General features: G+C 33.5%; 1 protein-coding gene across 1 annotated transcript; it reads right to left on the reverse strand.

Annotated features, from left to right (window-relative positions):
* Window positions 1-9,792: 9,792 nt before the first annotated feature.
* Window positions 9,793-16,209, reverse strand: LOC139856821 (enhancer of mRNA-decapping protein 4-like). The gene is made up of 12 exons (XM_071845529.1): window positions 15,432-16,209; window positions 15,248-15,297; window positions 14,995-15,151; window positions 14,689-14,907; window positions 13,917-14,045; window positions 12,546-13,817; window positions 11,995-12,351; window positions 11,501-11,620; window positions 11,256-11,426; window positions 11,005-11,169; window positions 10,799-10,924; window positions 9,793-10,258 (listed from the first exon to the last, which is right to left on the reverse strand). Exons 1-12 carry the CDS (start codon window positions 16,044-16,046, stop codon window positions 9,953-9,955), a joined length of 3,687 nt encoding a protein of 1,228 aa, XP_071701630.1. The 5' UTR covers window positions 16,047-16,209; the 3' UTR covers window positions 9,793-9,952.
* Between the last annotated feature and the right edge of the window lie 1,155 nt (window positions 16,210-17,364).

Consider the following 17,364-nt stretch of genomic DNA (forward strand, 5'->3'; position numbering starts at 1 on the left):
ATTATTAATATTTATTATTAATACTTGCGCTTTAATAAATGTATTTATATACATTTACTTGTTATCGTATTTAAATTTCCATGGCCCGACTAGTCTTTGTGACACGCGTACTTTTCACGAATAATATTTTTGAATATTATTTACATTCATGATTAATTAATACTAGTCATTTTTTTTATTAACCAAGGTTAGTGGTTAATTACTTGGGCTTTATGTATTTAATTGCATCCTTACTTGGACTTGGGCCTTTAATTAATAAACTTGGACTAGTAAGCCCACCCTACACTTTTAATGGACTTGTAAGCCCATGTTTTTAAGCTAGTATTACATTAGGGATAATCAAGGTTAATTAAACTAATTAGGAGACCAAGTTGTCTCAAGCATGCAAGAGTTATTTTAACTTGTTACCCATTTTAGCTCTCACCTCATTCCCACATTAGAAAGTTGCTTGTTGACTCCCCATTTCTATCCCCAAAACCGTCGGCTTCTACACACCATGGGGAGAGTTTTATTTTTCAATTTTTGATACATAAACTCTTGTATTTCATTTCCATTTCACACACTTACAAACACCACTTCAATTTTATCTCTTATTCTCTCTAAGACTTAGTAAGTAACAATAAAATTCATCTTCTTTTCTCTTCTTAAAAACCGTAACCCATATACTCATCATCATCATTCTTACTTGTTAAATTACTTGTTGTTGTTTGTTGGTTATTATTCAAGATCAAACTCCCTAGTTTGCATCTTCATGGATCTTGGTTACTTCTTTTGTTGATGAAGAACCAAGAACAAGAACTCAAACTTGTTAATTTGTAGTTCTACATTTAAGTGTTTTCAAGACTAAAAGTTCATAAGTTTTATAATCTTCTTTGTTTTCATGTTTGTAGACTTAAAGCCTAAGATTCAAACTTTGATTTGAATCTTCCTAAGTATGACACAAACATGACATAACACTTGTAGATCTAGTTTATTTCTTCATGTTACTTACTTTAAATTCATGATTGTTAATTATGGTCAAGTATTACTAGTTAAAACTTGATCTCATACTTCTTGAAACCAAAGTTAACTTTGTAAGTTCAAGAACATGGAAGTTTAACTTTCTAGTTACAACTTCATATACTTGTGTTGGATTTAACTTAAGAACTTTAGATCTAGACTTTTAGGTCTAGGATCTTCAAGATCTAACTAAGAACTATGTTCTACAACCTAAGATCTTGTTTGCTTAAGTTTAATTTCAAGTTGTAGCTTAATATTACTTGTATAACTCTTGTATGTGTTGGATCTAAGATTTGGATATAATTTTGGTTCATCAAACTTCATACAACTCTTAAGTGAGTTGTGCTACATGTCTTAGACTTACACTTGTGTCATGATAGCCAAAACTTGGTTAATATTACTTTTAGAGTTCATGTATGTGTCGGATCTAAGATCTTGATGTAACTTTGGTTCATCAAACTACTTGCAACACTTAATTGAGTTGTGCTACTCATCTTAGACTTACACTTGTGTTATGATGGTCAAAACTTGGTAAAGATGATGCAAACACATCAACGAGTTGTACACTTGAAGCTAAATGCATCAAGGATGAGAACCGTGATAGCATCGAGCACCAAGAACCCACCGGAACACTAAACCTACTGTTTTTCGGGTCTGATAAGAATACCTGGGCTACTTTAAAGTTTATTTTCAGTTATCTCTGTTCGAGTAGATAATTTTTCATTTAAGACTCATCTTAATCCGAGTTACGGTTTAGGATTTATGGCCCTCCGAGTGTCACTATGTCCTTTTAACGTTGTGCTGAAAATTCTATCCTACTCGCACTTAGACCGTCGCCACGGTCAAACGAAGACGAGTTTGCTTCTGTAATTTTTACAACAACTAAAGGACTCATATACAGAGCCAGTACCACTGGTCTCACCTTAATTCAGTAGGTATAGAGTCCGTGGCGACTGATCGAATTCAGCCTTGTTTTAAACTCTTTTCTAGAATGAAACTTACTTTATACTTTTTGTTTGATGATGAATGATGATGACCCTTAAGACCTAAATTACATACATTTAAACCTTTAGGAACGATTTACTGACTTAGTAACTTTTGACTTAGTTTGAGGACTTTCCGGACCTACATACTTGCTTACTTTTCCCGAATCAACTTTACTACTACTTTACCACTGTGAGTTATAGCATCCCTTTTTACTTTAACTATTTTGGGAACTAAGAATACATGCGCATTTTACGTTTTACATACTAGGCACGAGTACTTAAACTTATATATGTGTGGGTTATACAACGGCATAAACATTCCCTTTAGCTCGGTAACGTTTAGTCATTGGTTTTTGAACTGGTGAACACGAATCTTAGATATGGATCCATAGGGTTTGACATCCCCACTCGGGCTAGTAGCGCTAGCATTTAATGGGTGTTTAATACTTCGTAAACATACGCACTCGCCAAGTGTACTTTCAGGGGGTTTTAAACGTTAAGTTAGTTACCAAGTGCCCACGGTTAAACATATACTTTATCATACTGTTTTGAAATGCTCTTTGTAGCACTGAAATCTCGTGGCCTACTTTACATTACTGTTATACTTAAACTATAGCTCACCAACCTTTGTGTTAAGCATGTTTTTCTCAGCTACTTAAGGTTGCTTCCGCTGTTGTACTAGTCATGCCTCGTAGACTTCCGCTGTACTTTACTAGAGATGTCAACGCATGAAACACTTTATCTTGCATTCAAATTTTAATACTTTTGAAACATTGATTTGTAACGACCTAAGGGTCACGTACTATTATTACTTGCTTCCGTTCATAGAAGCATACTTATGGTTGTAAAACATTCGACGTTGGTTAAGACGTCACCTTTTATCACGATGCCAACTTGTTTTGAAAACGCATATAGTGTTTGACCTTGTAATGATCCTGTTGTTGATGGTCCGTACATGTTGATTTAGTACGGGGTGTCACATCTCGGTTGTTTCTTATTTGAGGTGTTTTCAAGAATCATGAAGAGTTTGAATGCAAATTGTAATCATCAATATACATATGATGTTCTACAATTTTGAATGATACGAATATTTTTCTGAGTCTAATGAATAGAAGTGAGGTTCTATCACAGTTTTGAAGTCAAAGTATAGCTTTGAAAGATGTAAGAATCCGAGAGGGATGATATCGGTTATATCTCGACTTGGATTCTGATCTGTTAAAATCAGAATATGTAATTGAATTTGAATGAGTATGGTTGTTCAGATTTCTATGAAAGAATGTATATCGTCGTGAAAGTAGTGAGTATAGTTGATGATTTTTGAATCAAAATTGAAGAATGTACAGTGTAACATATTTAATTGTGAACTTAAATATTTCTCGAGCATTACCTACCCGTTAAAAAATTTCACAAGTAATATTTTGTACAAGAGTATTTTTATTATAGTCTTTATGAAAATGTATATTTTCTGCAGATGTAATCTAGATTTAATGAGTTAATATGCTATTAAACTCAATTGATTTTAGCTGGAACTAGAAATGAATAATCCCTAAAACTTTAGAGATTACATAATCGTCACGAAATATTTCTCCAATGAAGTTATGAATCAATACTTCATCGGTTATTGTTGTTGGTATTCCTTGGTATCTATAGGGCGTATGATGTTGATGTTCGAGGAACCGAGTGTGATGTTGAGACGTGTGATGCAGATGTTGTTGTTGGTGGTGGTAATGGTACTATTGGTGTTGATGCTGGTGATGCTGTTGGTGCTCGTAAATTTTGCACCATATTCTCCAAAGCCACTACTCGAGCGCAAAGCTCGTTGACTTCTTATATTACTCCGGGATGATTGGCGGTTGGAACAAGGGGATGAATAAGATCTAGAATTCTAGACATTATATACTCGTGGTGGGGTATCCTGGAAATGAGGGTAAAAATGGTGTTCCGGATTGATTCGCCGGTAAGTGCTTCAGGTTCTTCGCCAATAGGACAATTTGGTGGGTGGAAGAGATCACCTTCTTCTTGTCTCCATTGATTAAGTAGACTACGAACCCACCCCCAATTCATCCAGAAAGATGATGATTAATTGGTTGGTTCATTCCGGTTACGCTGCCATTGGAGCTCGAGGAGTTCGAGGAATCAAGTGAGAAATCCATATTATATGATCGAATAAAGGGTTTTCGATATGAGATGGGTGTTGAATATTGAATGATATCTCCATCTCCTCGAATACGTATATATAGCAAAGAGATTCTGTAATTTACGGAGAAAATTTAGGAAAAGAGTTAGACAAAGTCTATTGGGATAGATATGTTAAGATATGATTTGTCTATACTCCATTTATGCAATAATTGCATTATGACGTGTCTAGATTAAAAATGATAAGTTTGTAATCAGATAAACTTTCGATTAAAGACTTTCAATTCGTAATGGCCTATTCAGGTCTAGGGGCTTGAGCTATAGGATCCTTTAAATCAGTAATCCAAACCCTTACATCCTAGAGTTTCGTAGACGCCACCCGTCAAGAAAGTTCAATGATCATAAATAACGAGAAAACAAAAATTTAAAAGTAATGAATATGAATAGTGATGACATTATAATGTCTTTGAGTTATCGAGAATCTTTATGAGTCAATAATGACATTTTTTAGTTCGCAAACCAATGCACAAAGGCATAAGGGCACATAGGTACGTAATATAACAGGGAGTTATATACGTTTGAGTATGAGTAGTAACAAACATAGAAATTTCAAAAATCATAGATAACATTTCATGTAATACATACGTAATACACAAAACCATGATAGATGACATAGGAATGTCAAGAATTTTAGAAATCATGAGTGACATCCCTTGGTTCCCTTAATCAAGGTAGGTTTATAAAGATAACTCGCGTGAGTTATAGAATATTTTGAATCACAATGGGAGTTTCCTCCCGGAGTTACAGAATAAGAGATATGTATATATATAATGCAAGTAATAATATCTTAAAGCTCTAGGTCAGGCTGTAGACTAGACTTTAATGCACCCTATTAATCTGGGTTATTCACATTAAGACTGCCTAGTTCCCTACAACCACCGCTCTGATACCAACTGTAACACCCCGTCAAAATCGACATTGACGCAGATGTTAACTCTGGTCCCAGTGCATGGCTTAACTTCTAAGTACATCAAAGTTCTACAGCGGAAGCATAATATATAAGTACCTGAGACAAAACATGCTTAAAAGTGTCAACCAAAAGGTTGGTGAGTTCATAGGTTTATCATAAACAATGATTTTGATAATAATGATAGATCACAAGATTTAGTTTAAAGTTGATTGATATAGAAATATCAATCTAAAAGTGTTGCTGCAGTTTGTAATATCGCTACTAAACAATTTACCCTATGACACCTTGTACTATCAGTGTCGTGGAATCATTATTATGTAACCAAAGACCAACGGTCGAATGGTTAAAGACGTTACTCTCAATAGGCCTAATCACAATAATTAAGTTTGCATTTAAACGTAGCAATTGACGATATTACGGTAGGGATTTAGCATGAATCAAAGCATGACAGCATAGTTAACAATTTAGTACTTGTGTCTAAGCGTAAAACAGTTATAAAGCAAGCATGTGTCTCACCCCAAAAGTTATAAAAACAGTTATGAAACAGTAAAAAGTGGGCTATGAAGTTCACCTTAGTAGCAAGTAAGTTATTCCACGCAAAGAAGAATGAACGGAGTAAGTGATCGGAGATCTTAACCTAGAGATATAATCTTTGATTAGTTAATGTCTAACAGACATAAAGTTTGTTTATTAATATAGTAACTATATTAATAGTGACGGTTTTCGAGAAAAGTTCTTATTTCTCAAAAGTTTCTATTTTTGAAAACCTACTATTTATGGAAAGCTTCCACTTATAGTAAGCTCCTAGTTTAAAGAAGTTCGGGTTATAATTCTTCACAAAGATGTTGTACAATCATGCCCAAACTTCGTTGTTATCGTGCAAGTCACTCGAATGATCTGTTGTTACCCGGCGCCTAGGATTCTTGACCAGAATCTAAGTCATGGCATTCGAAATCCACAAGCGGTTCCCATAAGGCAACAAGGACCACCCTAGGCCACAAGTAGCGGTGAGGTTCGTATAAAGTGCACGTTATCTTTTAATTATAACTTTCACGTTATAGGTGTATATACACAACGAATTATTAATGTACTTAATAATGATAATATAACCTAAGTATTATTTAATATTTAGTTATTATACCTTAGTATGTCTTATATATATTAAATATAATTACCTTTAAATAAATACCTAAATTACTTCAAAAATAATAGTGTTTTATTAATCGAACATTATCCAAAAATGTCTAAATAATCAATTAAATATCTAAAAATTATATACATAATTTTTATTGTCTTAGTTAATCATATATATTAGTATAAAAATTTAAGAAAACGTTTTTATTATATTTTTGTATTTATTTTTGTTTTTACCCTTAATTTATTCACAAAACAAGTTTAATTCCACATAATTACTAAATAAACCTAAACAATTATTTTTATAAGTTTCTATCAGTCTAATAACCTGTAGAAAAATATTTAAAAAATATTTTTTATTATTTTATATTTATTTTTAATTTACCTTCGAATTACATAATAATAGAGTTTAATTATATAATAATTACCAATTCGACCCAAGTAATTATTTTTATAATTTTTGCAGATCTATATAAGTTTTATAAACTCATAAAAAATTATATATATATTATTTTTGGTTAAAAATATTTATTACGAATTTTACATTGTTTTTACGTTTAAATACTACATAATTCGTATTTAATTATAAATAATATTCCATAAATTATCAAAATTATTTTTATACATCATAATACTTATAATACTAATTATAACATATAAACATAATTAATTTCAAATTTTACAAAGAATATACAATAAATATAAATATAATCGACAATATTTAAAAAAAAATAGAAAGTACCTCAAATTTTCTTCAAGGTTTTGAGAGAATAACTTAAGTTTTTGTTTTTGGCAAGAAAAAATGAATGAGGAACAATGTATTTATAGGTAAAAATGGTTGGTGAAAAGAAAAAATAAAAAAAATAAAATAAAGGTGCCAATTTTGACAAAAAAAGAAAACATGTTAAAAATGTTTTTAATAAGTTTTATCTTTGAAAATATTTAGTCAAAATTCATGGGCTCATTATTTAATTTATAAAAAAATATTTTTTTTATAAGCTATATATATATATATATATATATATATATATATATATATATATATATATATATATATATATATATATATAATGATTAAAATAACTTATCATTTAATTAATAATTATGTTACATGTAGTTTTAAATATAATACGCATTAATATTAATATTAACTAAAGTTATTTTATATAATTAGTGTAAACTTTAGTTAACAAAACGTGTCGACTAAAAATGAATATTTGATCAACGTCGTATTTAATTATATATTACGTATGGATAACAACCCTATAGGCAAATTAGTCAATTCAAGTATGGAAATGTGAGGGTTGTTATAATAACGCTCGGGGCCTGCTTTATTTTAGAATGTTTTCTGAACGGAATACGCTGAACGGGTATATATTGAAAATTGTTTATAATTCTATTTTTGTCATTTAAGCAATTTTCCGACTTATACTGAACTTTTCATACGTGCAAATCATATAGGCACACCATTAGCTATCATTAGACAACTCCTTATATTATATTATAATTAGAATTAGATTGGAAATTGGAATATATATATATATATTTATATTGATAAATTGATAATATCGTAGTAGGTTTATTATCTTCATAGTAAAAATATGGTTTTATTGTTTAATCTTATACTAATTTTTGTTTATGATTTTTGTTAATATTATTATACACACAAGAGCCGAGAAGAATAATCTCACCCTTGTGCTGTTTATCTTCCTCTGATAATCCGATATACGATAATACTTTATTTTTTTGGTTAAATAACGAATACCATTGTCCATTTGTAATAACACGATAGTTAAGTTATTGTCTAACATATATATTGTAACTTCTAGCTATATCATTTATAAAATAACTCTATGCATGAAATATTGGTATAATTAGCAAACATCACATAATATTGATTCAAATGGTGTTGGTCATTACAGGCCTCAACCAAAAGTTACATACGATCAATAATGACATAAACATAAGGAGTAAAGAGGGTAAGTTATTTACCAAAATGATTGCGCTATTAACTAAATCGAATTGAAAAGGACTAGACGAATTTAAGTGCCCACCCTATAAAGCGAAAAAGGGGTCAAAAAAGAACAACTATCACCTTACCAGATTCTAAGTAACATCACCTTCATTAAGCTATGATCTGCACAGTTTCATGGACTTTTGATAATAATGAATGTGCAAAGCTTAGGAACAAATTGACTTTTTGGTGTTAAGACCTTATTACCTAACAATCAATTATCAACACTAAACTCATGTGTTCAATTATCCACATACCAAACAAAGCAAAAAATGTTATTACACCTATAGAAAGTATGAATCAAAATATCAAATGACCACACTATGTGAAGTAACAGCACTGGCTGTCTGGCTGATGTAATAAAAGTAAAAAATTCAAATTTAAAAAAATAATTATCTTGAGTTCCTTGGGCCCATTTATCTCATCATGGGCCATATGACAAGTGGGCTGAGATCCACCAGCCAACTCACATCTTGATCCAGCCCACTAAGCCCATAGTTGGCCACTTGTAAGTTGTACGTGATATGGCATTCAAAATTTGCAGTTTATCTAGATTAATTGTGCATAGAAGTTGCATTGTGTTGCTGACTTGCTGTTCCAAACGACAAAAAAAGTTGCAGTCCGTGATGTTTGTTAGGGCATCAGTACAGCAGTCATTGACATCGACGACTTCTTAAAAAAATCTTAGTTCGTTTACCGTTTAGCTCCCTTGAAATGTTTACACATGTGACCAAACTTTGCAAAAATATTCAAAATGCTTAAGCCGCGTTGTTTGATCCAAAACACGAGCATTGCATAATATGAAATTAATTACGGGCATTGAACGGAGATCAGGAGGATACAGTACTGCTGGTAGTAATTTCGGGTAACAACCGTGTACTACAAGAAAAACGAAAATGGGCGACGAACTTTTTGCGGCGACCCAATATTGCCGCAAAAAGACACGCTAAACGACAAAATTTTCACCTTTTTGACCTGCAACTGGGTCCACAAACTAATTGAGGCGAGACTTTTTGAGGATAGCGAGACTTTTTGAGGATGTCGTCGCAAAAGAAATAACATATTTTCTTTTTCATTTTCTTTCTATTTACAGGTGGAAGGTGAATTTATGTTAATTTGAGAGTCACTTTGTTAAATATTGAGATCTAAAGAGTTACTTTTCTTGTATTTTTCTAGCTACTTGCTAGTTTAGTTTTATAAAATTTCTGCCGTTCCAAAATAAAGTATTCTAGATTTTAGTTAACACATTTAACTTTCTCGTTAAGTTTGTTGATTTAAGTGATTCAACCTTAGTAGTTCAGTCTGATCAAAATGACTCTATCCATGTTATTGTTAACTAGCTTTTTGAAAAAGATATATACAGTTTGTTAACATATTTGATTCAAGGTGGCAGTCTCTGTAAAGTTTCCTAGCGCTTTCCTAGTTTTAATTTTATTCGGCCGATAGAAAACAACAAAGGGGCAGTCAGTTGAGACTGCTATAAGTTTTCACATGTTTAAATAACGTCTGATAATAACCATTGTGACAAAATTGTTTTTTCTTATGAACACCAATCTCTATAAAGCAAGATAAAGGTAATTTAGGCTACAAAAATATGAATCAGATGACCACACAATATGAAGTAAGACTTGCTAGAGTAATAAAAGTAAAAAAATTTCGATATCAAAACTGTCTTCTTCGACAAAACTTGCTTTGAACAAACGTATGAAATACTTACAGGCTCCTTAATGTGGAGGTGATGAGTTGCATGACGATACGTATGCTAGAGAGCTCAGAAATAGATGTAGTGGGAAGGGTGAGTTGGTGGTTTAATATTGAGTAAACCTGATCGAAAATTGGACGCACGTGCATTGCAATCATCCCATCTGATGGTTTGATGGACACCACCAAATCCATCATCCATGCAAGCTTCCTGTACGTATCATTCACGATATCACATGCCAACTGCTGCAGTAAAGACAAAAGTACCCCTTGACTCAGAGGAACGGGATTTCGGGTTAATATCCCCTGTAGATCAACCTAACACCAAAAAACATGCATTATTTCAACAAAGATATGTAAGATTACCAAGTCAGAAAATGATTCATACTAAGCAAAACAGTTTTTAAGGGAGCATCTGATGGGAGTTGGGTGGACACTTATTGGTAAAGTTGGCAAGCTGGGCGGGTTTAGTAGCCAGTCATATTCTATTAACGGACGATGCGAGCAGGGACAAGTTGGGCTAACCTCCAGCAACTTTCTTGGTTGAAATTTTTAAAATAAAGATTATAGAAACAAATTTTTCAAATAATCTAATTAAAAAAGAAAAAAAGTGAAAGAACGTGCACATACTGAAAAAACTTCAAACAACTTTCAACCAGGGACCTTTTGACAGCCCAATATTTAATTTGACCCGTTTGAGATAAACAACCAAAATCAGTTATTTATATGTAAATGAGTTGAAATCACCATCCCTACTTCTAGTTACACAAATTATGATTAAAAAAAAAATAATAATAAAAAAAAAAAAGAGAGAGAGAGAAGATTAAATCTCACTTTTTAAGAAAACAAAAGCAGTACCTGAGAACATAACCAGGACACTATGCGAACGTCACTTCTTTGCAGGGCTGCAGTGAAAGCCTCCTCATATTTGTGCTCGTATACCAATCTAGACAACTCTTTTGTGGGATCCACTGGTGCCTCAATCTACCAATGTAGAAGATTGCACGTGAGAATCAATCTCATTATGGAGCATGACAGAATACATAAGAAATAGTGAGACAAACCTTCTCTAAGAAACCGTCTATAGATCCATTGCTTATTTGAGTTATCAACGGATTTCGTGCTTGTGAATTTGCTCCGGTAACTGCAAGGGAAACCAACTTTCTTTGACCATCAGCTAACTCACTGCTCAAAGTATGTGTCATTGATGATGCTGAATTAATGGCATCCTGAAATAATTATAGAAGTAAGAAGAATGTAAGTATCAGTTGCAATAAACAAGATTAAAGAATTGAAAGGGTGAAGACAAATTTACCCTCAAAGCAATTGCCAAAGGCGAATGTGTCAAGTCTACTTGATGCTGAGCTGCATTTGTATGTTCAATCATCCCCTTTTGAAATGTAGCATCAACTTGATCAAACATCGCCTTGCAAGACTTTTCAAAAGCAGGAACAACAGAACCCTCCATACTTAACCTGAGTGCTTCCTATAAGGAAGATGATCTTTAGATCAGTTGTATAAAGGCATCGAAATGATTTTATAAACCCTAGAGGCACAAACCTGTAGAGCTTGTTTGCCAGATGTTTGAAATTGGGCTTGGATTTGTCTAGCAACTGTAGCTTCAAGCTTAGAATGAACAGATTTCTCCAGTTGAGTTACAGCCTTATCACCAACGCCTATCTGTATGCACACTTGTATTAAAGTGGTATCACACAATGTGATCATTACAACGATGGCCGGGTCAGGAGGGGGTTGGAAAAACAGTTACATGATGGGTCCCAATTGAAACGAATAAATCTTTGTCCTTTATATTTATGGACATAGAAAAAAATGTGATGCTGATGTATCGTTGCAAAATTATTCCAGATCTTTAAGTAATAGTTTCTAAGCATTAAAAATAAACTTTGGCCAGCTCTCAACCCTTTTGATATGTTATATCCATTTGTTAAGTTTGAGATAAGACACAACCCAAAGTGACCTATTCATAAGTAGATGGATTACAAATGAAACTTCTAGTGATGACAGACAAGGATAGAAAATTAAGAAGTTGTAACCTGGAAAGCCTCTGAAATAGCAATGGACACTGTTTTTTCAATGATAGGAGTAACCGAACGCACGACAGCTGGCACAAGCATGGCCATTTCCTTCTTCAGCATTTTCTCCCATGCAGAAAGCAAATCTTGGTACCCATTTGTAACCAAACCAGAAATTTGCTGATGGCGATCTCGGTTTGACTTTTCCATTTTTGAGAATTCTTCTCGAGTTCGACCCCATTGAGAATCAGAATTAGCTTTATATAGTTTATCCATGCTTTTTCCTAATGTTGTTTCGATTCTTTTGACTTCCTTCGTTGTTGATACTGTAAGCAGAACCGGGATCTGCTTTTGTAATTCCTTTTGATTGATTAAAACCTGCAATCCACATATTTTAAAACCCTATTTTCTTACATACATCAATATCCACATAATTTTAAAACCCAGCCCCTTTTTGACAGAGATAAAATCAATATCTTCAACCCACCCCATTTCATTCCATTTCCCATCCCAACCATCTTATTACCTCTAATAATTTCAAATCATAAGCAGAAGAGAACACTCGTGTTCACCTGAGAAATTGTGTCTTGCATGAACTGAATTTGTGAAAGTATGGTTTCGGCTGAGGGAATACTCGAAACTACGCCTGTCTCAATAGAAGATTCACCTAAATTAAGAGCAATTAGGGAAGAAGATGGACCTGATCCTTGGTCATTCTTTCCCTTGTGTTTATTCCCCTTCGCTGAGGTGGCTTTCACTCTTGATGATCTAGGAGAATCATTTCCATCATATTGAACATCTTTTTGAGCATCTAATCTTTGAATTGTTGCCTTGCTTGCATCTGACCCGTTAAGATGTTTCAACTCATTAACAACAGGACTTTGACTAATTCCTGTTTCACCCAAAATCTTGACATCCATATTAACATTCTGCATATCAGAGTTCTCTGCAACATCTTGTAGATCAGATGGTGATGTAGCCATTAACTCAGCAGGAGTAACCAGATGAGTAGGATGTTTAAACTTGATAGTGCCATCATCTTTTGAAACTTCCTTTTCATCATTTCTTGAACTTGAATCATCATCCAATGATGAGACGTTGGAAATATTAGACATATTAGAAAGATTAGAAAGAGCAGTAGCTATTTGCCTGTCAACTGCAAATTCAATTACTTTTTGCTCCCTGTGATCATTTGATTGATTACTAGACTCGGATCCTCCTGACGGTGGTCTATAATTGGATAGTTTTTGAGACAGCCTAGGACTTAAAGGAACTGTTGATGATACGACAGAAGAAATATCAGCATCAATGGTAACAGGAGATGTGACAGATTTAGGTAAACTTGAAGGATCTGAACCAACAGAACCTTCAATAATCAACGCATTATGTGAAAAGGGAGAATCCAACTTCTCAAACACAACACCATCAGTTGTAGGTGGTAAACATCGGGACATATCCAAAGCATACTGTTGAATGGCTTGAGTCTGGACACAATAAACTTGAATAATCTCCCCGTGTGGTGATAAATCGCTAGTACCCGTAAGACTGAGTATAGGCATAGTTACAGCAAACTCAGAGATATAATCCATACGTGTCATTTCTGGATTAGGACCATATTCAAGGTGTACAGCATATATGGCGTTTTTCTTGGCATTTGCAAGTAAAAGAAGACCTGGTTGAGATAATGCAACTACTTGATTAAAAAACGAATCTTCTACTCTCGGTTCAGCTGAACTTTTAAATTCCAATGTCTGAGTACAATGCCACGAGTCAGAATCACTTGGAAGCAACCACCCTTCTTCACTTTCTGAGGCCCACACTTTCATTTCGCGATTAAATGGACCCTGTGACCATCTTCCAAAAAATCAGAATGAATAGACTTAACCAAGCATAAAGGACACTCCAAATTTCACATTAAAGGAAATAAAAGTGTTAGAACATACCCCAGTGATAAGTATGATGTGATCTGGACGATGAGGAGCGGTCAAGAAAGAAGCAGAGTTGACCGGTAGACCATCATGTGGTCTAAGTACTGCAATTGGTGATGACTTGCGATCTTCCCAGATCTTTATCTGTTGAAAATCAAGATATCTTTATATGGTTTAACTTTTAGTTTTGAGACTTTGCCTTATTTTAACTTTGTATGAACTTGATATTTCACGGGTCATTTAAATATAGACAGCAAAAAGATCTAGAGACATAGGCAATAACTATCTGTACCAACATAACTAATGATACTGACAGACAATCTACACAAATATATAAGGGGTATGATATAAAAGCTTAAACTTAATTTTAAACTTATAAATAGTTGGACAAGAAATTTAGAGTGATTAATCACCCATCTTGCCCAATACTGAATATATGAATCAATAATCAATAATCAATACTGTAATACGTAAAAAAAACTCCCAAAATTTCAAGAAATATACTGGTAATCAACAACACAGGATAGTCAAATGTTTCAATAACCCTCTACATTAAAATTTCCTCTCACTCCAACCAAAGTTCACATTAATTGTTTCTTAAATTGAATTGTTTCAGTTCATAAGAGGTGGTAACTTCATGTGTATTTTTATCGGATAGCACATATTACATGTACCATGCAAACTTTTGCACATTATTTCAAATACTGACAGACGCACATAACTTACTTCCATCCTATAATATATGCTTAGAATTCTCAACTAAAAAAGGACATATCGGAAGACTAACCGTTCCATCAACTGAAGCAGAAACCAAACGAGTGGTCATCCATTGGCACATTGAAAGGTCAGTCACTTCCCCATCATGATTACCAACAAATTGAATTCCATTGATCAACTTATCAACATGACACTTTAATGGTTCCTCGGCAGAATACACTTCACCTCGTCCAACCTTAGTGGTATCAACTTTAAGAATACGCTTTCCTATTCCAACCACTAAAACTTCCTGCAAATCACACAAATCAACCACTTAGTATACAAAAATACAAACCACTACAAAAGTATAAATAAATCCAGCCTCATAAAGGGTTACCTGTTTATGGCAGTGCCAACAAACTCTGGGATGAAGAGATTCTTTTTCTCCCACAATCTGAACAGCATTAACTAACTTCCCTGTAATATGTGGTTTATCCTCTTCATCTAGACTTTCAGCAATTTTCCATACATAAATTCGTCCATCTACGCTCGCACTGCATTTTATAACATATCAGCATGCAAAATTAAGATAAATTAAAGATTAAATGATGAAAATACATCATCAACAACAACAGCAACCAACCTCCTACCTAGCTAAAAGATGAACATCCTCAGCAAAGAAAGCCATATCTGTTACTCGCTGAGAAAAACAACACAATTTCTACAACTCAATAAAAATACAGATACATATTGAAACCAAACGACATGATAATACATCATATAAAGTATAGCATTCAATTAAGTGGTACGCGAAACATTGATAAAGTTGCCAACCTGCGTAAGACCTTTAAGAAGTGATCTCAAAGCGGTGTTTATATTTAAAACCCTGATTGCACCCTGTTTCAATCCATAACATATATAACTCTTATTAACAGCAATCTGACGACCAATAACAAGTCCAGGATCCGATCCGTACTTCGTAATCGGCGTGACCTCAAGTTGATACTGCACCTCACCAGGTAACCTAGCATCAATATCATAAACTATATGATCACCATTCAAATACCGTCCCATAGGAGCCTTACTACTTGGCATTCGCAACGGATGGCCTCCAGGATCCAACACTGGCACCGCCGAGGATAGCGTACCGGACGGTCCCAGAGACTGAACCGGCGCCGGTGGAATGTCAATAGTGGAAGGCAGCGGAGCAGTTAATAGAGCCATAAGACGAGCACTGTGGTGAGAGTTAGGGTTAGGGTTAGGAGGATGGAGAGGGTGCGTAGGATAAGGAAGGGAACGCTGGTGGTGCAAATTAGAGGGAGGGAGGATGTTAGGGTTACTTTGAGGAATATAGTAAGGATTACCGGTGAGCGTGGGAGGGGGATAAGAAGCGGAATTATTGTTGTTAGGGTTTTGGATTGATTGATTTGGATTACCAGGTGAAGCCATGAATTGAATTGATAATATTTGATCGTAACGTAATTGGTACTCCGTATATTGAAATTGATGAAAATGTAAATGCGATTGAAAATTGGAATGATGAAATTGATAGATTTAAGATTTGTAACTAAACAACAATGGAGATCTGATTGGGGAAAGAAATATAAGAATGGTCTTGTAACAGTGCGAGCGTGCTTGCTGAGTGAGGATGGAACTTAACGGTTTGTTTGTGACTTTTTTTTCGGATTTTGGAGAAGAAGGTGGGACCATTTTTTGGATTTTATTGATATAAATTTTTCGCTTTTTGATTTTTTTTTTTTTTTATAAATGTGGTTGTTTCATTGTTGATAGATTATGATGCTCTAAATGACTTTAGTATAACCGAATATCAAAAGCCCTTTGTGTGTAATTTACATAACTAGTTGTTTAGGTTGTGTAATTAGAGATGTAACTTTGTGTGTGTATATATACTTTGCACGATTTATCGACCTAAGATAATATGGATCAAATAGAATGTAAACACCGAGTATTAAACAAATCGCTAATGACACAACCGAAATTACTTAGTTGAGTCAAGTATTAAATAGAAATATCAATTAAATCATCAAGCTTAAGTAATAAATATCCAATCTAAGCTCGGATTGACTTTTGAAATCTCACTTTATTATAAAAATTTGGCACTTGTTCGATCTTAGTTAATTCAACTAGAAGTATTCTAGTTTTTCAAATGGCAAAATTTTATAATAAACTAGAATGACAGTAAAAATAATTATGAAGAACGAAAACGATTTTGGAACCACCTTTTAATTGATCCGAGGTTTAAAGAATCTACAAGAAATTCAATTGAACGAATGAGTGACAATGACTTTGATAAATGAGACTTTTCATTTTAGTGACTACAATATTATACATGTGTTATGTGTTAAATGTTATACATTTGTTATGTGTAAGACATGTTTCTTTTACATGAAAAATATAAGATTATTTTATTAAGAGTAATAATTTTTATCATCCTAACAAGTAAGATAATGACTATGGTAAAATCAACTGATCATGAGAGGGTGATAATTAAACCATACGGAGTAACATATGTTAAATTTCAAGTTATGGTGATTTGTAGGATCTTCGGATAGGATGATACTCGATGTTTAAATTAACCATATACGAAACATTTGTTCTTAAAAATAAAATAAAAACAAGTAGATAAGAGAAATAGTTGTCAATAATGGTAGTATGATACACAATAGCCCAATTAAATTGTGTAAAAGACTATCATTATAGGAGTGGGAAAACGAGAAACGAGCTGGTTTGGATGTGATCGTGAAGA

The sequence above is a fragment of the Rutidosis leptorrhynchoides genome, chromosome 7 (genome assembly GCF_046630445.1).
Source record: "Rutidosis leptorrhynchoides isolate AG116_Rl617_1_P2 chromosome 7, CSIRO_AGI_Rlap_v1, whole genome shotgun sequence".
Classification (NCBI taxonomy): domain Eukaryota; kingdom Viridiplantae; phylum Streptophyta; class Magnoliopsida; order Asterales; family Asteraceae; genus Rutidosis; species Rutidosis leptorrhynchoides.